The sequence below is a fragment of the Mus pahari genome, chromosome 23 (genome assembly GCF_900095145.1).
Source record: "Mus pahari chromosome 23, PAHARI_EIJ_v1.1, whole genome shotgun sequence".
Classification (NCBI taxonomy): domain Eukaryota; kingdom Metazoa; phylum Chordata; class Mammalia; order Rodentia; family Muridae; genus Mus; species Mus pahari.
In genome coordinates this window covers 1123821-1149067 of record NC_034612.1, presented here as the reverse complement: position 1 = coordinate 1149067, position 25247 = coordinate 1123821, and the positions used below count along the sequence as shown (strand labels likewise).

The 25247-nt window shown below is 55.1% G+C and overlaps 1 protein-coding gene across 3 annotated transcripts in view; it reads right to left on the bottom strand.

Annotated features, from left to right (window-relative positions):
• Ttc28 (tetratricopeptide repeat domain 28) overlaps positions 1 to 25247 on the bottom strand; it is a 422057-nt gene that overhangs the window by 4919 nt on the left and 391891 nt on the right. For 2 of the 3 annotated variants that reach the window (XM_029533517.1, XM_029533519.1), the window contains 9 exons: positions 15355 to 15495; positions 10919 to 11063; positions 6189 to 6368; positions 5042 to 5762; positions 3978 to 4102; positions 3007 to 3238; positions 2448 to 2524; positions 1194 to 1217; positions 252 to 381 (listed from right to left, as the gene is read on the bottom strand). In XM_029533517.1, coding sequence (XP_029389377.1) covers positions 252 to 381; positions 1194 to 1217; positions 2448 to 2524; positions 3007 to 3238; positions 3978 to 4102; positions 5042 to 5762; positions 6189 to 6368; positions 10919 to 11063; positions 15355 to 15495 — 1775 coding nt within the window. The remainder of the gene's footprint in view (positions 1 to 251; positions 382 to 1193; positions 1218 to 2447; positions 2525 to 3006; positions 3239 to 3977; positions 4103 to 5041; positions 5763 to 6188; positions 6369 to 10918; positions 11064 to 15354; positions 15496 to 25247) is intronic. The other variant, XM_029533518.1, reaches the window with a different exon arrangement.

Genomic DNA, 25247 nt, shown 5'->3' with positions numbered 1-25247 from the left:
TGGTCCTTCTGTCCTGACTACTAGTCGCTGAGGTCTGGCCTGGCCATTGTCCCTTCCTCCAGCCAACAGCCCCCTGGACACATGGTAACGTTTGTGTCTGTGTTAGTGAGGTCAGGACAGACTAGAGGGGACACAGTAATGGAGGGAAGGGGCTGCAGCATCAGCGTCTTTGGTTGATAATGTCTACAACACTGGGTTTGACCCAACAGAAGACAGGAGGGGGAAACAAGAGTGAGGAGAGCTGGTCCTACCGAGAGCTGCCAGGAACTCGTGGCACCCCGGGAGCCGCCATAGCTGGACACTGAGGGAGACTGGAATGGGAGCCGAGGCAAAGTCCTGTTCCTTCTCGCAGGCCTGCAGCTGAACCAGCACCTGATGGAGCTGAGGAGAGGGACAGACAGACAGGTGAGCATATGCTTGCAGCCTTTTGAGCACCCCACCCAAGCCTCATGTCACCTGTCACATATTGTTGTCCTCTCATGACACCTGCAGCCCTCTCCCATCACATCTACTGCAGCCCTCCCCTGGTCACACCTACCACAGTACTCCCCTGGTCACACCTACTGCAGCCCCCCCGTCAGGCCTACCGCAGCCCTCCTCTCCCCCCCCATCACACCTACAGCAGCCCTCCCTTGGTCACACCTACTGTAGCCCCCTGGTCACACCCACTGCCCTCTGTGCTGGCCATGGACAGTATGGTAAGGCGCTGTGTGGAGCAAAGGTGGAAGAGCCTCCAGGGGCCCCAGCTCTGCCTCAGCCTCTGCCTTCCCTAAAGTGCAGGAGAGGCTGTAGGAGTCAGGGAGGGCAACTGGGACTGGCTGCCTCCGGTTTGCTTACGTGCCTAAAGGTAGGCCGTCTTTAGGGTCTTGCACTAGATGGGGAAGATTTGAACTCTACATTTTGTAACCACAAGGCTCATGGGACAGTTCGTGTGAACCCTGCTTCTGGGGTAGGGGTGTTCTGCCTGTGTTTGTCAGTGGTTCTGCCTCTGCTGCTCTGGTAGAACTTGCGAGGTCAAATCAGGACAGAGTGGAACAGGAAAGGGGTAGCCAGAGCAGAGGAGGGGACGGGCCCCATCCCAGAGCTCCGTGCCAGCATTCGTGCACAGGGCCAGCGAGCTCGGAGCTGCGGGGTCCTGGGGTGGGTGGGCAGGTGCTCACCTGACAGCAGCTGCTAATTAAAGTTGTACTTACCATTCCCACCATATTTTTAACAGCCTTCAGCCAGCAGAGTATAAGGAAAGGAAAGAGAGAAAGAGAGAGAGAAAGAGTGAGTTTAGATTCAAGCATAGCAGTTATGCATACAAGCTGATCGCTGCCTTGGGAGATGCCGCACCAGCCTGGCTCTGACTGGAGAGGAGTGAGAGGGACAAGGGGACACAGGGGATGAGCACACAGGAGACGCCTCGGCCAGCATCCAGTCGTCCTGGGGCCCACAGAGAACAGACCCAAGGTCCCTTTGTTCCATGAAAGCAAGAGACATAAGGAGCTGGCACTCTGAGGCTCCTGGCCTTGCCCGCACTGTAGGATGTGCAAGTTCTGCATTCTTGTCTGGAGAACACAGAGCTGTGTTCTGGATGTTTTCACATGCAACGTTCTAGAAGTGTCCTCTAATGCTATTCCGCGAGCAGATGAGGCGTGCTAGTTATAACACCAGTGGGAACTCAAGGAAGCTAGGTCACTGGCTGGTTCTGTGTCCCAGGGCAGAGGAGTCTCCAGGAGCCATGAGGGTACCCACCCTGCTGAAGCTCACACAGGGTAAGCACACTGCACATGGCTGAGACTGGTCCATACACCTCAGCAACACGCGCTACTGTGCCAAGTTATACCCTCCAGGATGACCAGGGAAGCCACACCGCTTCCTTGAGGAATGCCATCCAGAGCCTCACCCCCTACACCCGTACACCTGGGTGGACTCTGGATTCTCAGGGGCCGGAAGGAAAGTCGGGGAGACGGAAGCTGCTGGGAACGGGGCTGCTCGGAGCTCAGTCAGAATTCAAACCCCCGAATTCCACATCTCCTCAAAGCTGTCTCTTCTCTAAAAGGGCTTTGCCTTCGGGGGCTGGCCCAACACTGTGACACTGGTCAGTTAGCAGGGGGTGGGGGAGCTGGGGGAGGTGAGGGTCATGAGAGGACAGTGAACATTGCCTTCGGGGGCTGGCCCAACACTGTGACACTGGTCAGTTAGCAGGGGGTGGGGGAGCTGGGGGAGGTGAGGGTCATGAGAGGACAGTGAACAGAGAGTTCTGGAGACACTTGGATCAGCCAGAGAGGCAAGGCTGTGATCCCTAAGAACCTGTCTGTCGACCTTGCCTGTTCAGAGATGCGGTCCCAGCCCTTCTTTCTCTTCATGGAGGCAGGGAAGCCACACTCCACATTCCTGCCGGGCCCGTCTGGGTCCGGCCACTCTTTCCGTCCAGCCTGCGCCCGGCACCCGCCTGTGCTTACCCGGCTGATGAGCTGCTCCCCCGTCTCTGAGGCCGTGATGAGTTTGCACAGTGCTTGGAGGGCTGGGTTGGGCAGACCTGAGCCGGGACAGAGGAGCAGAAGTCACCTTCCAGGGAGTGAGTTCCAGGTGCTCGGCACTGAGGGTGGTTAGCTACAGGCCAGACTGGCCAGCGACATGTTCCTGTGTGGCCTGGCCTCCAGAGAAGAGGGACCCTGACTTTGTGTTTTACTCTCCTATAGTCATGGTGCCAGGGCAGCCTAGATCCCAGGTGGTGTTGTGCCTGTGTCACCCTGGTTGCTCTGTGGTTTTGCCAGAAGCATAGCTGCTGGTGACAGGATCTGCTCGGGACCACTCTCATCCCCCAGGACAGCACAAAGTCCAGATGGGGCCAACAACCATCATAGACAAGAAGACTGGGTAAGGTGGGTATCAGCCATGCATCCGTGGCAGTGCCTCTCGGGGACTCTGTCACCTCTGGGGATGCTTCTAGCTACAAGGCCCTCGTGTGTAGCTACAAGTCACCCGCGGTCCGGTCCCCTCTGTGCCGTAGCAGCTTACCCAGCAGGGCCTGGAGAGTGCTACTGCATTGCTGCAGCCTGTCGCCTGGGTCCGCGGTTGGGAAGAAGACGGCTGCCGGCAGCCCGCTGGCTGCAGGGTCCAGCCGGAAGCCCACTGCGGTGAGGAGAGCCTGCCATCCAGGGATGCCGCCCACTTTGTTCTCGACGCTCTGCTGAGATGTGTACATGGCGTTGCGCTGTCCGTTCTGGATCCGCTGCAGGGACTTCTCCACCTGGTGGGAATGAGGCAGTCAGAGAGCCAGGTCAGCCCTGGTCCTCCTGGGGCTTTGGGGGAAGATGGTGTCATGCTGACCACTGCCACCAGTGCCTGCCGATTCTCAGGTTCTGCACAACTCTCCCAGTGGACATCTGGCTCTGTCCTGAGATGTCACAGGCCTCCAAGGCAATGTGGCTTACAGACTGTCCAGCACGCCACTTGAGGCTTCTCTTGGAGCACAGCACAAATTAGATATTTGGGGGGAAAAGACGTGTCCACTTACTAAGGGTCAGGAGTGGCTGTCCCTGGAACAGAGTGGTCTCGGAGGCGCATGACCTCCTGCAGGAGGAACAGGCATTGTTCTGAGAAAGGGTGGCAGGGAGCTTGGGGTGTGGCTCTGGCTGTTACCAAGAGGAGGAAAGTGGTAAATATACCTGTACCCAGAGGCCTCACGAGGCCCCGAGAAGGCTGGCAGGGCAGCGTGGGCAGAAAGGGCAACTAGGAGAAGTCTGCAGTGGTGTGATACGGGGTGACAGAGAAAGCTAATGTCTCGGTGTTCCCAGGGCCTGGAGTGTGGCAGCTAGGCCCTCCTAGGAACGGGCATGCTGACAGCCTAAGGTTCAGAACCTCCACACAGACCCAAGTTTGGGTAGGAAACTGAGCGGTTGGATCTAGCCATCCCCATCTCGTGCTGTTCCGGCTGGTTCTCACTGGCACCCTGCCCAAGTTCCCCGGAGGGTCCCATCAGCCCTTACCAGGTGCAGCAGCACGCGCAGGGCATCCCGTGCCCGCTCCGGGTGCTGCAGGATCTCTGTGAGCGCTTGGCCGATGAGTGATGAGGGGCTGTTCAGCTTGACGTCACTCCCGATAAGCATGAAACCTGAGGACAACACAGAGGTCTCCTCAGGGGACAGCACTGCTGCCTGGCCATTTCCTCCCAACTGCCCAGCAAGTGAGCTGGGCGCTGGTGGGTGTGGGCTGTGCCTGGCCTCTCGGGCACCCAGACTGCGTGGCCGTCTCTGTGAGCCACAGATAGGTACTCCAGAGCAGCCTCTGGCCTGGGCAGCCTGAAGCTTCCTTGTCAGAGGCCTTATGGGAGAGAACTTGGGGCAGGAACCAGCAGCAAGGGGTAAAGATAGGCTGTCCCTCCAGCTCAACAGGAAAGACCAGACAGCTAAGCAGCAGGGCCCTGGTCTCCCTCCCGGACCCCTTGGCTCCTTTGCCTGCCTAGGCTATCAAAAACCAAAAACAACAAAGAAAAACCCAAATCCATGCCACTTTCAAACAAGCACACTAGCCCAGGAAGTCAGCACACAGGCAGGGATTCCTGTGGGAACGAAGGGCCAGGCAGAGGGTCTGATCTCGCACACGGATACCGAGGAGCCTGGGCAGGACAGGTGTGATCTGATGAGGGACCGTGGGTCACCAGGACCTGTGCTCTGTCCGCCAGAGCACCAGCCGCAGTGAAGCCTTGTGCTGCTAGGTGGAAGGCAAGGCTACCCTGGAGGAGCGGTGACACCCACTAGGGTGCTGGGCTACAGAAGGGCAGGCGACCTCTACATGGCACACAGATGTACCTACACCTTCCCGTGGCTGCATCGAGGGGGGGGGGTCTTTGCTTTTTTCCTAACATGGGGTTTTGAATTGGGTGCCCAATGACAGACACCGTCCACTGGTGCTGAGAGCTGTGTGGCTTCCTTCTGAGGGTGACCTGGAAGGTGGTGGCTGTGCCTCCAGGGGCTGAGTATGAGGGAGAGCCTTGGCACCCAGAGCCTGCTTCCTGCCCTCCCACGGCTGCAGAGTGGTGTCTGCTCCCTACCTGCCCAGTTGGAGGGATGCGAGAAGGCCTTGCTGCTCTGCACCGCCTTCATGGCCTCGCCCAGGGAGGCGCTGGCTTTCAGGCCATTCAGCAGGGACGAGTAGAAGGCGTGAACGAACATCTTGGAAGCTGCGACCGGCACAGGCCACAGAGCCACAAGCACACACTGGGCGCCAGCAGCCAGGAAGGCCCGTGTCAGTGCCACCAGGCCGTCTGCTGTGACGCGGCCGTTGGCCTCCTGGGACGAGCTCAGCACCACCAGTTTCATGGACAGCCGCAGGTCCAGGAGGTCAGCCGCTGTGAGCAGCAGCTCCCTCAGTGGCGGGCAGTCCGAGATGCTCTCGACATCGCTCGCATCGTCCTGCACCCGCAGTGACTCGGGGATCGTGTAGGGGTGGCCAAAGGAGCTCTTGCTGCTGGCGGGGTTGCCCTCCGTGCTGGGTGTGAGGACCAAGGCCGATAGCTTCCAAGAGACGTGGGTAGCAAAGTGGACACATTCGGCCTGGGACAGGGCACTCATGACCCTCTCCTTGGTGGCCATACTGCCCACCAGGGGCTGACAGCCCAGGAGCTCTGACACCATGAATGCCTCCTCTTCTGCCGAGGGCATCGGTCCCCACAGCCACCTGTCCATCACTGCTGATGGGAGCTTAGGGTTGCCTATGACGGCTGCCATGGCAGTGGAGCTGGAATACGTGGGCGGGGTCTTCCTCAGGTGACACTGTAAGGAGAGGAGACACTGTCAGCCGGGCACCCCGTGTCCTGGTAACATCACTTATCCTGAGCGTTCAGCATCTTTGTGATTCTGTACAACCAGTCCCTGCTGCCAGCAGGGAAGAGGCTTCTGCGAGCTGGGCAATATCCGATGCCTAATGTGCTTTGTGAGCCAGGCGATGGCAGGGAGACCAGCTCCCTTCCCATCTGGGACCTGGAGTTGGCCATGGAGACTTCAGAAGTTTGTTCCATTCCCTCTGAACTGTTCCTGCCTCTTGACAAAGTTGTAATTCAACATCAAACTAAAAATTAAGATCTTCAAAACCACAGAGGCAGAAACTGTCCCATGTGAATTATGCCCTGCGTCTGGTTGCTAAGCCTGCCTGCCCTTCAGGCTATATGGGAGACCCAGAGTCTGGCAGTGTGTCCTTACCTTGGAGTGTGGACCAAGCGAGCGGACGGCGGGCACAGCAATGAGGGTAAAGCGTTCGTACAGGTACTCGTTGGAGGCACTGCCCTTCAGGAGAGCAAAGGGGACAAGGTAGAGCTCCCCCTCCAGAACCAGGACCAGCTGCCGGTGCCGGCCCACGGGGCCGCTGGAGTGCATCAGGCCCTGCAGAGTAAGAGCAGGAGTGGACTCAGGGTGGGAGGCCACACTGACCATCGACGATCACCCTGGCTAACGGGCAGGGCAGGGCTGGAGGCTGTGGATGCTGGGCCTGCTACCCTGTACAAGTGTTAACAGGTATGCCCCTGACTCGGAGGGTGTTAGGTAGCAGACAGTCTGTCAAGGTCTGTGAGAGGCCGAGGGGGGAGGAGATGAGTCTGAAGAGGAATGGCACACAAAGAGCAACTACCGGTGGATGCAGGCGTTTTCTCTGGAGGCTGAGACAAGTGCAGAGGGAGCTGCCCTAGATAGACTCCCCCTGTCCCCCAGGAACACAGTGGGAAGGCTGTGTTGCCACCAGGACACTACACACCAGGTATGTGCTATGACCCTCTGGGGCAGCAAGGACTCGCAGAGCCTGGTGAGTCTCCCATTTGATGAGGGACAAGGCCAGACACTCAGAGCCAGGATGGAGGCTTTGGGGTCATCGTATCTGTGGTCCAGGGACTTGTGATGTCAGGGTCTCCATTTATGGCTTCTGGGGGTGAGAAGGTGTTAGGCAGCACCTCTCCTGCCAGAATTTCACGTGAGGACCTGGGGAGGTCCGTGTGCAAGCCTCAGCACGCAGACTCCTGCCCGCTCTGCCCAGAAGTGGCCTTCCAAAAGTGGGGCTGTGACTCAGAAGAGGCAAGCCAGCCGTGAAGACGACCCAGCGCCCAGGTGTAGTGATGCACACCCATAATCCCAATACTCTGGGGGTGGGGGGAAGAGACAGGGGGATGGCCATGAATTCAGGGTGAACCTACACTAAAGAGCAGAACTCTGAACTTGAGAAGAGGCAATGGGAAGAAGTGGAGAGAGAGGCAAGTATGGCTGCCACTCAACAGAGATGGAGTGGAGTCACTGTAGCTGTGGGACTGCAGGCAGAGAGGGCCGTCTGCAAATGCCGGACTCCTGGGCCCAGCACGTTTCCTGCTGACTCAGGTTGACAGGCTATGCCCTCAGGAAGCGAATATGCTCATGTGACCCAGCTGCCTGCTGCCAGGGGCACCTGGCTGAGGGTGGCCGAAATGCTGGCTAACCCAAAGTGACATGTCTGGTGGGAAGTTAAGGGTCCTCAGCCCCTGGGTCTTATTTCCTTTTATAACCTGGCTAACCTGGAAGAAAGAGGATTGAAATCACTGTGTCACTTGTTTGTTTTACAAGCCATTTCCCAAGCAGCTAAATGAGCTGCTCTGGGACCCAGGGGGTAGGAAATATGTCACTGCCACCCCAGAAACGGTGAGATGGGATGGGGAGCTCTGCATGACATGGGCAGAGCCCCTGCCGCCAGCATCCCCTCCTCACAGCCCAGGGAGCGGAGGGAGCTGCCATAGCACGGGCCAGTGTGAGCACATGGCTATCCACAGTGACACGGGTGTGTTGGAACAGCCAGTGGCTAGTGCCACACCTGACTCATGGCCACGTGTCATTGTCCCTCTGGCCTCTGCAGACAGACAGCTAGCTGTGTGTCTAAGTCATGTGAATGACCTCTTTGGAGCAACCAGCTTTAAATTTTACTTTAAGCAGAGCAGAAGCAAAGGGATTCAAAGGTGAGGCTCACAGGATGTAACTAGGGCCAGCTGGGAGTCTGAGGATGCTTAAGTCTGGGCCTCCATAGAGTGAGTGACTGCCCTCCTGGAGAAAGCCCTACCACAAGCCTGCCTCGAGGGTACGGTGCCTTGCACTGGGTGAAGCTCGCCTGCAGTGTGGAAGGAAGATCGTATATGTTACTGGTGCGTACAGGGCCACACTCCAAGTCAGCCCTGAAACCACCACTAGTCATAGGTTGTCATAGGTTGTCTGGTCACCTGGGCTCAGAGAGGAGATGGCTCCCTTGTCCTCTCAACCAGAAAGGCAGACCAGGTCTCGGGCCATTGCTGTCCTTAACACCTTTACTTAAACCTGCTGGGACCATGCCACCCTCCCCTCCTGCCTGCTTTTCACTCAGACATTCTATACTGCTCCCCGGTGACTGTAGGCGGGATCTGACTTAGCAGTTGCTGATGGTCTCGATAGTACACTTCCCGGGAAATGCATTCAGCCAAAGGCTGGTGTTCCCCTCCACAGCTTCCCCTGGTAGAACACTCTGTCCCACTTTCCGTCCTGGTTCCCTAGCAACAGGACCATGGCTAAATGAAGGCAGTTGTCGAGATAATCACATGCTCCACATGAAGGGGCCAGTGGTTAGGCTCGAAGCATCCATGATCCTGTCGCCAGGCTCCAGTCCCGACCTGTGGTTTCTGTGACAGTGTGGAGGGAACTGGCTGTTTCTAGAAGCCCAGGGACAGTGTGACTCCCCATAAGGCTGGAAGCATCAACGCGCCCTCTGGTGGCCTCTGGAGAGGAGTGGCAACGTTTCCAGGAGGCCTATGGGACAGCTACAGGGCAGTGAGAGGGCCAGAGCTTCACCTGGCATGTCTAAGCATGTGCTAATGTGTAGTTGTAACTTGACAGGAGATGGAACCCCAGGTTCTCAGAAGAGCTTTCCTTAAAACACAGAGGATCCCTTGTCTTTGAACTTTGAGCAGAGGAGGCAAGAGCCATGTCCTGAGACACCATGTTGCTTGGGGTGGCTGAGAGCTGCTGGCTCACATTGTCCTGAATGAGAAGCATTGGCCCCTCGCCTGCAGTGCACCCGCCTTCCTTGCACCTCCACAGAACATGAGGGTATGTAGACATGTCTTGGCACACTCTTACCCTGGCGGGGGGCTTGTCACGGAAGAGGGACTGTCTGAAGCACACCCCGCTGACTCCGGGCACTTAAGAGAGTTCCCTCTGGGAGCCTCCTGGCCTCAGCTTCCTGCCTGGCTTGGATTCATCAAGGATTGGACTCCTCGGGTGAGCGGCGCCTCCACCAGGTGCTGCCATCGAGGGGGCTGCCTCAGTTGTGGGTTCTGGCAGGAAACATGGCCTACGTGGCTGCAATTCCTGGGGAGCTGTCTGTTCTGACTCTCGGAAAGCTCCCAGGTCACCACAAAAACTATTACCCAGTGTCTTCCTAGGGTCCTCTGCTTTCTGTGCTGTGTCGGATCCAGTGCAAATGCACCTCTGAGAGCAGCTCTGTGCACTGTCAGGTACCCACATGCACTAGGCCTCAGGCCAGCTGCTGAGGGACATGAAGCTGAGGGATGGACCTGGCTGTGACTGGGGAATGAAGTAAGTCACAAAAGAGAGAATGAGGAGGAGGCAAGAGCCAAGTCCTGAGACACCATGTTGCCCTGTGGATGGCAGAGACCACGGGACAGGGCTTTGGGATAGAGGCCTTGCTGAACTAGGCAAGCAGAGACCACAGTCACAGTAGTCTACCTCTTTGCTCTGTCTTCCTCAGCATTGATGGAACAGAAATACAATCGGCTAGGAGCAAAGGTTGGAGGAGGCTCAAGCAAGGGAAGAGTGGGGAGTACTACTGGGAATGCAGAGGACTGCAGGGAGTGTGGGGCCCACTGCTGGAACTAGGGAGCATTGCTGGGACTGGAGAGCACTACCAGGAGTGCAGGACTGCTAGTGGCAGTGGGAGGCAGGAGAAAAATCCGTGTCTTCCTCAATCAGCAAGGTACAGTGAGCGAGAGCCCTATTATGGCAGTGTGGAGAGGGTGAAGATAGGAAGGGACAGAGTGGGGCATGAAGGGAAGAGGGTCTTGGCCTTTCCAGGAGGTGGCTTCAGATAGGAAATCCTGAAGGGACCTTGAGGAGGGGCTGGACACAGCAATTGTCCCTGCCTGCAGCTCCACTGTGTTGTGCACCTTGCCCCCCTTTGTCCCTGTGCTAACCAGACATGTCCTCTAGATGGTCCTCACGGTCCTACAGAGAAAAGACACCAGGAAGGATGGCCAGGGTCACTTTGCAGAAAAGGACAGAGACCACAGGGTGCCAGAAAACAGGACCACAGGCAGAAAAGTCACTCCACCGCTGTTAGACCAGCCAAAACACTGCTGGAGGGCCAGGGAAGTGCCCATTCAGGGAATGGAGAAGTCATACGTGAACCGGTTTCTAAGGATACACGGTGCCTGAGAGAGAGTTGCTGCCTCCTTAGAACAACTGCCTGTGACTGTCCTGCCTGAAACTGGCTCCTAAACTCTCAGACCCACCAAGGTCCCCGCACCACCCAAGAGCACTGTTTGAACTAAGCAGGGCTATGGCAGCAAGAGACCCAGGCAAAGAGCAAGGGGGTGGCCCGGGGCAGCGGGATAAACATCTAGGATTAGGTAGGCATGGCTGGCATTCACCCCTAGCACTGACACGTCGAGCCTCATGGTCTATAGACCAGGCGAGGAGCACAAGAGGACACTGAGCCAAATGTGTTCAGCCCGTGTAGAGCAGAGCGAAGCACAAGCTCGGACCTGCTATCCTCACTATAAGCAGCCAGCGAAGAATGTGTGTCCACTGAGTGCTCTGGGGGTGCACATGCACACTGAACAGAAAAAAATGTCCTCTGAGGGGGGGTGCGCATGTGCCCCAGCAGAAAAATGATGGGTTCTGACACCAAGGGGCGTCACATCCCAGGAGCCACTTACCCCTTCCATGGGCGCGATGAGCAGATCGTACAGGGCGCGGAGTGGGGGCTTGGCCAGGGAGTTCTGCCTCCTGGGCAGAGAGGAGGTCCCATCCTTGCTGGGCGACACTGTACCACTGAACAAGCTTGTCATGCTCTGGCAGCTCCTGGGGAAACAGGACCAGGGTCGAAATCAGGCTCACCCTCCCTCGTTCTGGTTGCTCGCGGGGCCTCCAGCTCATGCTTGTCTCTGGCAGGGGGTACTGTCCTACAACACTGAGTTCTGTACACAGCAGCGTGTGTGCATCTCTGTGGTGTCAGCTACAACACTGAGCTCTGTACACAACAGCCTGCGTGCATCTCTGTGATGTCAGCTACAACACTGAGCTCTGTACCCAGTAGCGTGCATGCTCTCTGTGGTGTCAGCGACGTAATCCAACATCCCAGAGTGCTGGTCCCGTGCAGAACAGTTGTGCTCTGTCAAGGACGGGGATCAGGAAAGGGTCAGTGCAGTCGCCAGGCTGACAAGATGGCCTTCAGTAGCAGTGAACTCCCTGCTGAAGTGACAAGACAAGGACCTGCTGGCCAACCCCAGCCAGCCCCTGACAGGGCCCCTCCATTTCACAGGGGTGTCCTGAGAGCAGCTGTGCCTGTGGAGGAGGCACTCTGCAGCTATCAGTGAAACTTCCCCTAACACCGAGGCCTCTTCAACCCCCAGGACCCCCACGAGTCACACTGCCAAAGCTACTGATTGATTCAGAAAATGTTTAAGTACTGCTAGGCAGAGCCATGGTCTCCGGGGCCCCGAAGAGCACTAAGCATCCAGGTAAATGGAGAGGTGGTGGCAGAATTCCCCTGGCAGCCTGGCTCGTGGCCTCAATGTGGCCAGCTGGTAGTGCCCTCTGTGAGACTGTCGAGTGTTAGCACATATTGTTTCCATGGTATGCCTGCAGGACCTGCACTGGCACGGACTGTGCCAGACGCCAGACAGAGCAGCAGGCTGTGGCAAGTGCTCTGCTTGTTAGTTTTGTGACAGCTATTCAGTTGTTGCCAGAAGGGCTTCCTCTGGGGCCAGCTGGAGGGGGCCTGTGTGCTTCCCCACTCCCCGGTTGTGGCTCCCGTGTAGTACTTTCTCCCTCAGGTCTTCCCCATCCCACATATTTCCTGGGGGGCAGCCATTCCCCTCTACTCGGGAAATATGATTACAAGTGACTGGGTGTGCTACAGCTTTGCTACCAGAGCCATTGGTGTGCAGATGCCCCTGGAGAGACTCCGAAACCAGGGATGGCGCTCCCCAGAAGGGGAGATGTGCACATTGTTCTCTGAAGACTTGCTTGAGCAGAGCATGGCCCCCTTCTGGCTGTACAAGGGCGCTGGGTTCAGGGCTGGCACAGGACAGGCACCTCCCCACTTCCCATAGGCCCCCGAGGCAGGCCAGGTCCCCAAGGAAGTCCTCAGGGGCCCTTTCCCTTCTCTCACCTCTGCAGCTGCCCCGATTCCATAGGCACTATGCCACTGGACTTGCACTGACACAGAGATCCAGCAGGTGGCGGTAGATCACTGCCTTGCCATCCAGTCCCAGCTCTGCTAAGTGACAGCCCAGCCCCAGGAAGAGGGGGTTTCTTAGCTGGCTTCCCTGATATGTCTACAAGCCCACTTCTCGAGGAGTGCAGAGCACAGCAGCCTGTGCTGTGCAGGGAGGAGGCGGGGCAGGTGCAACCCAGGGCGTGTTGTTCACACACACTGTTGGAAGAGGCCGCGGTCGGCCTGGTGTGATTCAGCCTGGTCCCTGACAGACACTGCTGTGCCCCTGAGCCCACCACCTTCCGCAGAAGCCTGGGGTGGCAATGGAGCCGGCGTCTGTCCCTCCTGTACTGTGCCTGAAGCTTATCTGGCTCCTCCTGACACTACTGCTCGGGGGCAGCGTAGGGGCCTACCCACCCTACCTGTGCTTGGGCATGGAGAGGTGAGACTACAGGCCGGGGCAGTAGCCTTCTCACCAATCCATGACAGCAACGTGGTCAGCCCTTTGCAGAGGCTCTGCACCCCCAAGCAAGCCCACGGGGCATTGCTCCCTGTAACTTTACAAGGACTCCTCAGAGAGATGTTGGGAGGAGATGTCCACAGGGCCCAGTCCTGCTTTGTGTTGGGAGGAGCCTAAGCACACACAAGTGAGCACTGGCTGGAGCTGTAGGAGAAGCAGGACCAGCATCTAAGGAAGGTGAGTGGACCACAGACTTTCCATCTGACAAGTCAGATTGTGTGCTAGCTCTTCATCTAGCTACGAGGCTCTGGGTGACTGCTTCTTCCAGGCAGCTGGGACAGCTGGATTCCTTGTAAGCCTGCTAGCTGTGATGGCTAGTCCATTGTTGCCTGAGAGAGTAAGCCAGAGGGGCTTTCCTCCAGGGCCAGTTAGGGAAAGTGGGGCAAACCTTCCCAGGTTCCTTTCACAGCTATGGGAAGGTTCAACAGAGCTCAGGGAAGTGCTACATCGTTCTGGCGCTTACAGGCATCAGCTGAGCATCATGGGTGCCGGGGTGGTGCTTGACCAAAGGACCCTTCTATCCCTTACCCCACCCTTCGGTTAAGTGAGTCAGGCACATGTGCAGAGCCCTCTACACCCTACACGCGCTAACCCTCCTGGGAAAGCCAGACTTGGCCATGTCCCAATGCCAGGCAAAGATCTGGAGTCAGTAACGACAAGCCTGGGACTCCTCTGGGCCATACAGAGGGGACAGACAATGGAGAGAGTGGATGGCAGGGTGATGCAGAGGCCATCTGACTCCACTTAGCATCCTGGGAAGGGGTAGGCTGCGTGTGTGTGGGGCTGGAATCCACCCACTTGCCTCAAGGTACAGGTGAGGGATGCACCCCATCTTGTCACCACTCTGTTGGGAGACCCAGAATGACATCTCACCAAGTGCCGGCCACCTTGCAAGGCCCACTTCCAGGATTACATCACCGCTCAGGCATGGGGTGGGGGCAGTCAGCATGGGGACCTGCACACTGGCTCTTTGCCTTCCTAATGCCACAACCCTTTAATACAGTTCCTCATATTGTGGTGACCCCCAACCATGAAATTATTTTCATTGCTACCCCATAACTGTAACTTTGCTGCGATTATGCGTCTTGATGTAAATACCTGTGTTCTCTGATAGTTGTAGGTGACCCCCGTGAGAGGGTCATTTGACCTCCGAAGGGGCTGACATGCACAGCACTAGCATAGCCAGCTGGGGGTTCAGCGGCATCTGAAGCACTCACTGTTACCTGCAGCTGGGGAGTGCCATCCCTGGGACAGGGCATCAGATAGGGAGCTTCAGGAGCTGCTGAGCTGAGCCCACCTCCCAGTCTTCTATACAGTCTTGAGGGATTAGCATATTGTAGACAGGAAAGTGAATTAAGTAGTGAAAATACCAACCCTCTTGTCTCCACGCTCAGCCTCGCTCTTGCCTGGCAAGAAGGCCATCAGCTTCGCGATGCTGCCCACATACCAGGAAGCCAGCTGATGTTTGCAGAGTGGTCCTTAATTGCCACACTAAAGGGACGGGGGTCTGTGCACATGTTAGGACTGGGAAGGGTCTACTCGGTGTCAACTACAGCCTGGTGAGGCCTGCATCTCGTTTTGGGCTTGCTGTTCTTGATCCAAGCCAAAATCATATCCCTTGCCACTTAGGTGGAAAAGATGCCAAGCCTAGCCCAATCCCACACCTCCTTGCATCTGGCTGTGTCCTTCCAAGACAGAGGGACACCCCCAAGGCCAGGAGGGAGGGAGGACCAGCTTATCCCTCACGCTTTTGGCTTCTTTCCCAAAGTTGCTGGGCCCTCGGAAGGCAACTGCTGTCACCCTGATAACACAATGACAGGAAACCAGGCTGCTGCAGACAAGGTACACAATGCCCACATGTAGGGCTGCCAAGAAAGGCTACCCACCCAGTCTTGTCCCTCTGCAGTCCTGGGACAGCCATCATCCCTTGAAGATGGGAATTATGAATTCTGACAAAATATGGCTAACATAAGCCTGGGGCCATAGTTTCACCCACGACCCACCCATCTGTTAAGTGGCAGGGAACCAGGTCAGGGCGACTGTATGTGGAGAAGCTCATTTCTGGACCACTGCTGTCTCCCACCCCACTGGCTTCTTGGCTCCTTTCGGCCTCCTGAGTTGCAGGCCTATGAGAGGCAGGCAGAGAGGTGAGAGCTACTCAACTTCTTCCTGAGGCTGGCTGGGCGGGCAGATCAGACTTGGAATGGCAGGTCAACAACCCTGGACTCCACTGTATCAAAAACAGGGAGGTGGAGAGCCTGCCCCACCTCCGTTTGAACTGTTGGTACTGAGGCGAAGCACCAGGCTTGCTTCTACAGCTATCTGACAAACTTCAGCTCCATGTCCCGCAGAAGGAGCACAGGGACACGTGCTTCAGGGAGCACCTTGTGTTTAGGGCCGAACACCATCCATACCTGTGCAGGAGGTTGTTGTGGCGCACCATCCTCAGGAAGCCCGTAGGGTCGGTCACCGAGTTAAGCTGCTTGTTCATCTCCTCCAACTGCTGTTCCATGATGTCTCCAGCTTCGCTTTCTGTCTCACTGCTAGCACAGGCCCTGTGGGAAGCCACCAGAGAAAGAACACATTACTGTGGAGTCAGCCTCCTGATGCCAAGTGCCCCCACTGCCTTCCACATTGTGGCTCACTGGTGCCTGAAATGTCTACACAGCAACAATGAACTGTACAGATGGAGCAGTGTTTGAACAGTGTGTGCCCCGACATTGAGCACATGCAGGGGGAGCAGGCAATCTGTCCAGGGCATGTCACAGCGGGGCAACCCCTAACACAGGTTTACTCTAGTCCATTCTAGAAACATTTGCTGATCACCTGTACTGTACCAAGCATGGTGCTAGTCCAAGATGGGGAGACAGTCACGGGTGGTTTTGATGGATGGTGCTGGCTTCCTCGTTCCCTTCCCTGGGGGGAACTTGAGTATGCGGCCAGTTTGGAATTCATATCTCCCCCATGACAGATTTTAATGGAAACCTCATGACACATTCTAAGTAAACAGAAATGTGCAGCAGAGCCCTGATTTATAAATAAAATGACTAGAGTCTTGCTTCATGTCCATGCTGCGCACTGTGCAGGGAGATACAGCGGACCACAATGACGCCCACATCACCATCCTACCCTCCTCTGCCTATGGCCTCCTGGACCCAGACTCAGCATCAGACCCAGGTCACATTCACATCTGGAAATGTCCATAGCATGACTTTGGGGCTCACACGCAAGGGCCAAGTCTCCAGAATGACTTATATTCTCCAGAGCGTGCGTCTCTATGGTTCACACTTTCTAGAGTCTTAAGCTCTCCTTGTTGAAATGACAGAGTAGTCTTGTATTCCTGACTCCAGCAAACTGAAAAAAGCAGAATTAAACCCTCCTATTACCCAATAGTGAGAGTAAGAAACATTACACTAGGTGGTGGTACATGCCTGCAATCTCCACTCTTGGGAGGTTGAGGCAGGAAAATCCTGAGTTCAAGGCCTGCTTCGACCTGCTAAGACCCTATGTAAAAAGTCTCCATTGAGCAACTCGTGTGTAGCAGATCCTTAGCCAGGGCTGCCCTGGAGAGGCTCAGAGATGGTGCTGATGATCATGGAAACCTTTACACTGGGATAGCACACTGTACCACTGTGTTCCACAGTGGATGCTGCAGGAGCAGCCAGGGTGGGGGTGAGACGGGAGTGCCAGCGAGCAGGCAGGAATCTGCCACAGGTGCTGAACGGAAAGCCTTCACCTCCGTCTGGGCCTGGTCTTGGTCACTCTTCTGATGACCACAGTGGAAGAGAGAAGGATCATCGATAGGCAGAGTTTCAGACAGAACTAGTTGCAGCTCGACAGGGAAGGTAGTGAGGCTTCAGGATAGGTGCGGCCAGGAGCAGTGGAAGGGAGCGCCCTGGTCATCTATGCCGTGGGCGCCGAGGCCAGCGTCCCTTTCCCCTGCAGTGCTTGCTCTCTGGCCTGTCTACCATGCTCTTGTCTACTCGATGGCCTTGGCCACCACACTTGATTTCTTCTTTGCGACTCTCTACACCTAAGGGTTCCGGCTTGATTTCTTCCCCTGGCCTTCTCCCCAGGTCCCGGAGGGATGCTGAGGGCTCTGTTCTTGCTCCAGCCCCTGCCTGTCCTGTAGGGTTAGCGGAGGCTGATGCTTAGACCGCCAAGCTTTGGAGGACAGAGGGCAAAGCCACAGCATAAGCTGGCATCCTGGTGAGGGCGGGAAAGGAGGAGAGAACAAGACAGGCTCTGCAGCAGCCTCACCAAGGTGCCCACCTGTCCTACAGGTACCTGACCAGCCTGCTACTCTGGTGAGGATAAAACATGCTGGCCATGGTGGGCTCCAAGATGCTCATAGTTGCGACCCTCCGAGAGACAGCCATGAATCAGTGCTGTGGAGCTGTGCCAGGGCTCATCCTGTGCCGGGGATAGACAGGAATGGCAGGAGGCTCCAGAAAGGATTTCTGCTAGGAAACTCAGCCTCCTGACCCCCTGAGCACATTGTCCATCAGCCGGGCAGAAGCTCAGCACAGGCGTAGCCCTGTTTACATCCCAGCATCCCTAGCTAGCTCATCTTGATTCTCTGCCTCATAGCTTCTCTTATATCAATGAGCAGGTCACTTGCTGAAGACTGACTTCTGTTCCTTAGCTGGAGATGGCCGCCAGAGACTGGTCCTCAGGCCCTGTGCTCAGGGTGGAGAGGTAGGCTCCTGGCCTCAAGCCCCATGGTCACAAAAGGGTGGTTCCTTCAAAGCAAAGCTCTCCTTCCCACTGAGGGAGCTCTCTGCTATCACCGCACAAGTTCAATGCCTCTGAGACCCCTGCCTGTCCTCGGGACCAAGTGCCTGGCACTTTTTTTTGGGGGGGGGGTGGATGCTCTCCAAAACGGGCAGTAGTCCAGCCCCTCTGCTCTTTCACAATTAATTTTTGCAGACCTATAAGATAGGAAGGGTCTTGTCTTCACTTTGGTGGGGACACCCTACAGCATTGGGCTGTCTCAGCAGGACATCTTGCTGGAGAGGGGAAGGGTCAGTGCAGGAGACACCTGGTCATAGATCGCTATGTTCCTTTTAGCATCCACATTCGGGGAAATCAGGTTGGGGCTACTTGAGGCTGGCTTTAGACTGTATAAGCACGGGCACAGAAGGTTCCTGCTCTGGAGCTGTGAACTGCAGTTGCCAAAGGAAATGGTTGAGCAGTGACAGGTGGCCTTGCCCACATAGCCCAGGGGGTCTCAGCTTTTCTCTTAAATTACAAGGCTGAGCTGCAGTTTGTCGAGTCCCTTAACCTTACTAGAAAGCCCCTCTTCTGTTTAAGCATTGGAGAGGACTGGTAAGAAGGGGCAGTGTCCCCAGAGACCTGTGTGCCCTTGCTGCACCAAACTAGCAGTAGCACAGCCTGTTGCTGAGACCAGAGACGGTCAAGAGAGGCGCATGAGTGTGCACAGAAACAGATGCAGGGACTCCTGCCCAGGCTGCTCTCTCCTCAGCTGATGTCACACACTCCAGATCTCAGAGCCATGCATGGCACAGTGGCCACAGACTCTGATGTCAAATCTGCTGGCTCAAGCCCTCCCTGGTCACAGCCTGGCCCTCCTCAGCCATCCAGTCACTGATATATTTCCCCTCCCTGAATCTCCTGGGAAAGGCTTCTGCTTCGAGTCACTCTAGAAATGGCTGCTTTCCATAAGGCCAAAACCCAGTTACTTTATCTCTAAATGACACCAGAAACCTGGCTGTCTGAAAGTAAATTATTACATTTACCTGACAGGAGACTGTGTTCTCATTTACATTCTCCTCCCCTGTCTTTCTCTTTTTCTCTCCTTCCCTTTCTCCACCTCCTCCCTCTCTCCCTCCCCTTGTCTCCCTCCACACTCCTCCCTCTCTCCCTCCTCCCCATCTCCCTCCATACTCCTCCCCCCACATTCTGACTTGCACCTTGACTGTCACACTGATAAAAGAATAAAAATGGCCTTCCAAGTGCTTTTTAGAGAAAAATCACTTGAAGCCTGGAGCTCTGTGAAGCCTGTCCCGTGGCCTGGAATGGTCTGGTCTCCAGTGCCGAGGGGAGGAGCTCATGGTGTTGGCTTAGCTTTGCTGCTTTCAGTAAATACAGTGATCAAACGGCTGAGGCTTGCTTCCTGTCAGCGCCACAGCCAGCCGGCAGGGAACACAAAGCTGTAATTGAGCGGAAGCCTCATTTCTTGGTGTCTCATTTTTAGGTCTTTGCTGGGAGCGTGTTGTCAATGGCACTGTCCCTGAAACATGTCTTTCGCATCCTCTGAGTTGATGTGTGACGTGGACGGAGCCCAGTGCAGTCCCTGGGAATGGTGTTGGAGTGGGGAGACCTGGGTGATGGGGTGGAATCCCACCCTTCCAGATAGGTTCCTGGGACCTGAGACCAGCAGACCCTCCTCCCGGCAGGTGAACCAGGCTAGTCACCTGCAGGAGGGGAGGGGGGATGGGCAGTGGTGCACAGCACTGGCAGGCGCGAAGGGCCCTGAAGGGACATGCTTCCTTGCCACTCCAGTTGTTCCTGCAAGGGTCGTGCAGGAATCGGATGCACATCTGCTGCTCCACTCAGGGACTGTTTTGAGTGCCATACGGGGGCGTGTGTGGGAGTCTGCAGCAGAAGGCACACTGTGCATGCAACACTTGTTACCGTGTGTCACTACAAGTCCTTTCTGGAGATTTTATCGATTGTCGCAGTGCATGCATCCCTTGGTGCAAATGCCGAAAGCCATAAGAAACAGTGCAGTCACTTAGTCTGCTATGTTTTCCTGTGGCAATCATTTACCACTGACAGATGTGGGCAAGGGGAGACACAGAGGCCCTGCCCACAGAGCAAGCATGCATTGGTGTCCTGTGTGTGTGTGCACATGTGCGTGCATGCATGCTGGGTGTGCATGTGTGCCTGAGCCATGTATGCAGAAAATGAAATGTCAACATGGAAAGGCATGGTACCGGACCTCTTCCCACATAGGCAATCGCATGAAAAGGCTTTGAGTATTATCTTGGACTTCTAGTCCCTGTTAGTGGAGTTTGTGGCCAGAGAGGAAGGAGAAAAGACACATGAGGTTACTTTGATGAATGCTACCGCCTGTCACTGCCTTACCCCTCGGGGAACAGGAGGGGCGCCCTGAACTGGACCCTACAGAGGTCTCCCAGTCCACTCACCTCTGCTTACCAGAGGCCAGGCCAATGAGGGCCCCATTCCCTGTGGTGACTGGGATCAGGGAGGACAGAGCACTTCCTAGAGACCCAGTGTGGTTCTGCTCAGTCTCAGTCCCACACAGCCACCCAGCAAGGCCAGGGGAAATGTCTCCAGGCACCAGAGGCTGAGAAAGGGCATTCAACAGAGGAGCAGAGGTGTTCCTACCAGGCTCAGTGACTGCAAGGTACCTCCAAGGGGCCACTGCAACCAGAGTCTTGGAAGCCACTTTGCCAGGTAAGAGTGGCCCTGTGCATTCGCTCTCCTGCCTTGGTGGTGGTGAGTAAGAGGTGGAGAAGCAGACAGGCTCAGGCTCAGGAAGCTGAGGGAGGCAGACCTGGCCCGTGACACCACAGCATCCTGAGAAGAGGCGTCCAGAACAGCTTCATCCCTGACTTGATGAAGTGTGTGGCCAGGGCTAGTTCTTCGTTTGTGTTTGTTTGTCCTGGAGATTCCCCTGGCCCCTGGTACGGTAGAGAGGAAGATCTCGCCTTCCATCCCAACCTGCAGACAGAACTGCCTGCTCCCCACTCCACAGAAGGGGCCCTGTGGGCCCTGGTCAGCCGCCATTCTTGCTGTGTGGGAGATGCTTTTTTTCTGTGGTAAATCTATAAAGACTGGGATTCTGGGGAGAGCTGAAGGGCCCACTCCACAGAGGGCAGAGAGGACACCAAGTGCCAACATCTGGGGTAAGGTCGGACCGTCTTGAGTGGCCTCTAAGATGAGCTGGGAATGACAAGCTTCAGGCTAGGTAGGACACAGGAGAGACAGCAGCCCGTCCAAGGCCCAGCTGTCCAGACTCCATCACCTCAGACTGGTGTGAAGCCTGGTGTCCGGACCATGGTCATCACTACTGGGCTTTGTACAGTTTGTGCAGTTCTTGTACTTGGAATTCTGTCTTAATTAAGGTTTAATTGCTATGAAGAGTCACCATGACCAAGACAACTCTTATAAAGGAAAACAGTTAACTGGACTGGCTGACAGTTTCAGAGGTTCAGTCCATTATCACCATGGCTGGAAGCATGGCAGCATCTAGGTTTGATCCTACATCTTGATCTGCAGGCAGCATCAAGGGACTACCCTCTGCAGACAACCAGGAGGCGGTTCTCATTCCACACTGGGTGGAGCCTGAGCATAGGAAACCTTAAAGCCCATGCCCATAGTGACATGCTTCCTCCAACAAGGCCACGCCTCCAAGACCACACCTCCTAATGCTGCTCCCTGTGGGCCAAACATCCAAACACATGAGTCTATGGAGGCCTTTCCTATTCAATCCACCAGATTCCTTTGTGAAACACTTTTATGTATTGGGGCTGGAGATGGGTCCTGAGTTCAATTCCTAGCAACCACATGGTGGCTCACAACCATCTGTAATGAGATCTGATGCCCTCTTCTGGTGTATCTAAAAACAGCTACAGTGTACTCATATAAATAAATCTGTAAAAAGGAAAACCACTTATGTATTTATGGAGGGGGGGAAGAGCAGGGAAAGAACCATGCCTGATATGTGTGTATATGCATGTATATATGTGTGTGCATGTATGATGTGTGGATATGTTTGTGCATGATGTGCAGATGTGTGTGTATATGCATGATGTGTGTGTGCATGCATGATGTGTGTGTGCATGCATGAATGCATGATGTGTGTGTGTGCATGCATGATGTGTGGATGTGTGTGTGTGCATGCATGATGTGTGTATGCATGCCTGACATGTGGATCTCTCTGTGTGTGTGTATGTGTGTGCATGTATGATGTGTGGATATGTTTGTGCATGATGTGCAGGTGTGTATGTATATGCATGATGTGTGTGTGTATGCATGCCTGATGTGTGTGTGTGCATGTATGATGTGTGGATGTGTGTGCATGCATGCATGATGTGTGTGCTCATGCCTGACATGTGGATCTGTGTGTGTGTGTGTGTGTGTGTGTGTGTGTGTGCATGCACGCATGCCTGTGTATGGGGAGCATGTGCTTGTCAAAGTGCATATGGAGGTCAGAGAACAACTGTGGAGTCAGTTTTCTCCTTCATTCTTTACATGGGTTCTGGGTGTTGAATTCAGGTCATCGGGCTTGTGCAGCAAACACCTTTAACCTTTGGACCCTGACCATGGCTCCTGAGACCACTTTTTGCCCAAGACATTTTTTTTCCTCTGTGGCCTTGGGTACATGGATATACAAGATAGGTGTATAAATCAAACACTTATTGATCATAAAGAAATTAATTTTAAATAGTTCCTTGGTATTGTGCCACCTCTTTGCTGGATTGACTGGGTTGGAATCTCCTAGGAAACAGACCTCAGTGGGTCACTAGGATCTGGTGCCCGTAGTTCTGGACTCTGGCCAAGCTCAGCACAGGCTGGGTGGCTGCATAGACTTCTGAGGGCCTCTTGGATGTCACTACCTGTGTCTGGGTCACACACAGTGCCCAGCATGGTGAGGCTGACATAACCAGAAACTTCACTGCACAGGGGGCTTCTATCTACCCAGGAGAGCCACTCGGCCACTGGAAAACAAAATTCTGCTGGTTTCACAGCAATCCCAGGACCCCTTTCTCCCATTTCCCTCAGTAGAACCTAGAAGGGGCTTCCCTCGAGTGACTCCAGAAGACAACGTTTGCTTGTCATAGGACCGACTTAGGGTTGGGCTTCCGGGACCACAGGGGACACTGCTCTTGGATGCTGCCGGGCCTCAAGCCCAGGGCACTGGCTTTCCCCTCCACTCTGGGTGGGCATCGTAAGGGTTTGTGACAGCCCCACATCACATCACGCCACAGTGGCAAGGTGGGTGTGCATGCGTGAGCACGGAGAGCGTCAGGCACCCCTCCCATATAGGAGCTCTGGGCCTCACAGACCATGAGCTCCAACTCTTGGTTGTCAGGAATCGTGAGCAGTTACAGCAGCAGCTGAGCTCGGCTGCTTGATGTCAAGGCCCCCCTAGAACACTGTCATTAAGGCTTGTGGCAAAAGCCAGGTAGGAGAGCCTGTTCCATCTTGGTCCTAGGTAGCCTGCTCCACTGGGAGCAGTGTCAGAATAGCCAAGGAAAGGTAAGCTTCGACACCTGAGCCTTCCCATGTTGCCCTCGCCCTCAGAGCTACAGATGGTGACTTCAGATCACTCCGGATAGAAGCTCCAGGCTCACCAGGCAGCTGTCCCCTTCAGCTTTCCGCAGCACGAGATCCCTCCACTATACACTATGTATGAACTCGTCTTCATTGGATTCTATCCTACAAAGCACAGAAGGACCACCTCAACTGGAATGGCCTTCCAAGTCCCCATGAGGTCCAAAGCCCTTGTTCACCAAGCGTCCAGGAGGCCTCGGAAGGAGCAGAGGTGCCAGGATGCCCCCAGGAGCTGGATAGGAGGCTTATACATGGGTGTGGTATGGAGGGGGTGTGGCACGAAGGAGGGGAAACCTTCTGAAGTCTCTTCAGAGCCTTTTGTCCCCCACAATTGCATGGATGAAAGTCACAGTAAAGTGCTGAGTGACTTCTGAGACCCCTGGGTAAGGAGGAAGTCACAGCGAAGCTCTTTACTGCATGGAGCCCTCAGAGCTGCTCTACACACAACACCCCACACAGCACAGCAAATACACACTAGATAGCTGCAACAGAATTGAGCGGTGTGTAGCAGCTGTGTGCAGGATTCTCTGACTCTGGGCAAGCAGCCCACCTTTAAAATTTCTGCACAAAAGGATTCCACTGAGAGCCGCCAGACCCAGTCGACTTGGTTTGAAAATGAGACCACTCAACAGTGGTGCCCCAATTCTGGGCAACCCCTGGGAGAGGGGCATTTGTGTAGAAGACAGTCTCTAAAGAAGCTGTGGCAATCTCTAGAGTTATTGGCTATTCCCTCAGTCTTCCTCGGAATAGTCAGTTGGATACCCACGCTGGTTACGGGAGTCTGGGGACAAGGTGGCCAGTACGCCTCCTTGGGGGGGGGTAGGATAAGTTTACACACCCTTGCCTTCAGGATAGAGACCCTGTCTCCAGTGAGCTCTGGGTAGAGGCAGGCTTCCTGCCTGAAGGCTGAGCGTCTGCCTGGGGCATTGGGGGTCCCTTCCCTTCTTCTCTCCCTCTAATTGGATTTTCTGAAAGGACCTGCTCCCCCCTCCCCTCCCCCAGACACCAGAGAGGCCTCCGCACAGAAGCGCCCTTCCTTTTCTGCCACATTAACCCAGTAGGGGGTTTAACAGCCCGCAGTTTTGAGAAGCTGTCCTCAAGTCATGAAAGCCCCCAAATGCAACTTAAATGGTTATTAGCTGGTGGGAAACATCCCCTGCCTTCTAATACTGCCATTTAAATAACAATAATAAAGAAAATAATAACAGTAAGTGTCAATGCCCTGCCTTCTCAGCCATGATTGTACCTACCACCCACAGTCCACCGGGCCCTGTGGATTTAGGATTTACTTGGGGCCTGGGGTGAGGGCATGGCTTTTGGTTCTGTGGACCAGCCTGCTTCTCCAGCCAGCCAGCAGATGTCGCCCAAGCCATCTCTCAGCCACAGTGGGAGCTTCCATGGATAAATTCCTTTAAACCACACACACACACACAGCCAACAACAAGCCATTGCACAGACAAAAGAGCCAAGGGGTTCCTTGCTCTATTAAGAGCCACAAAAATATACCTATTTGCCAAATGGAAAGGTGCAGAATTAATTGGAAAAGAGATGGGATTGATATTCCATATCTCCCTTGGGGGTTTTATAATTAATAAATATTTGTGAAGGCGGCTTTGGTAAGTATTGAGGTACCAAATTCACTAACCAAAGTGAGCTTCTGCAGGCATTATGACCCCTGCAGGTGACCAAAAGAAGGAAATGAAGACTAGGGCAGTGCCACCAGCCGGTGCCACCGCTGCTGTGGACTGGGCCTTTCCCTTAAATGACTGCCTTCCTCACAGTGACCAGGAAGGCAGACCTTACTGCTGCATCCAGGGAATGAAGGAGCCTGGGTTAGACCAGCATCATTCCCACCCCTTTCAATGGACACACTGTGTTTTCTGTAAGCCAACAATTGTACAATTGTATGGCAAATGTATATTTGCCTTATGCCACTGACTCCCTAGAAGAAGTCACATAAACAAGACCACTGTCTTCGGGG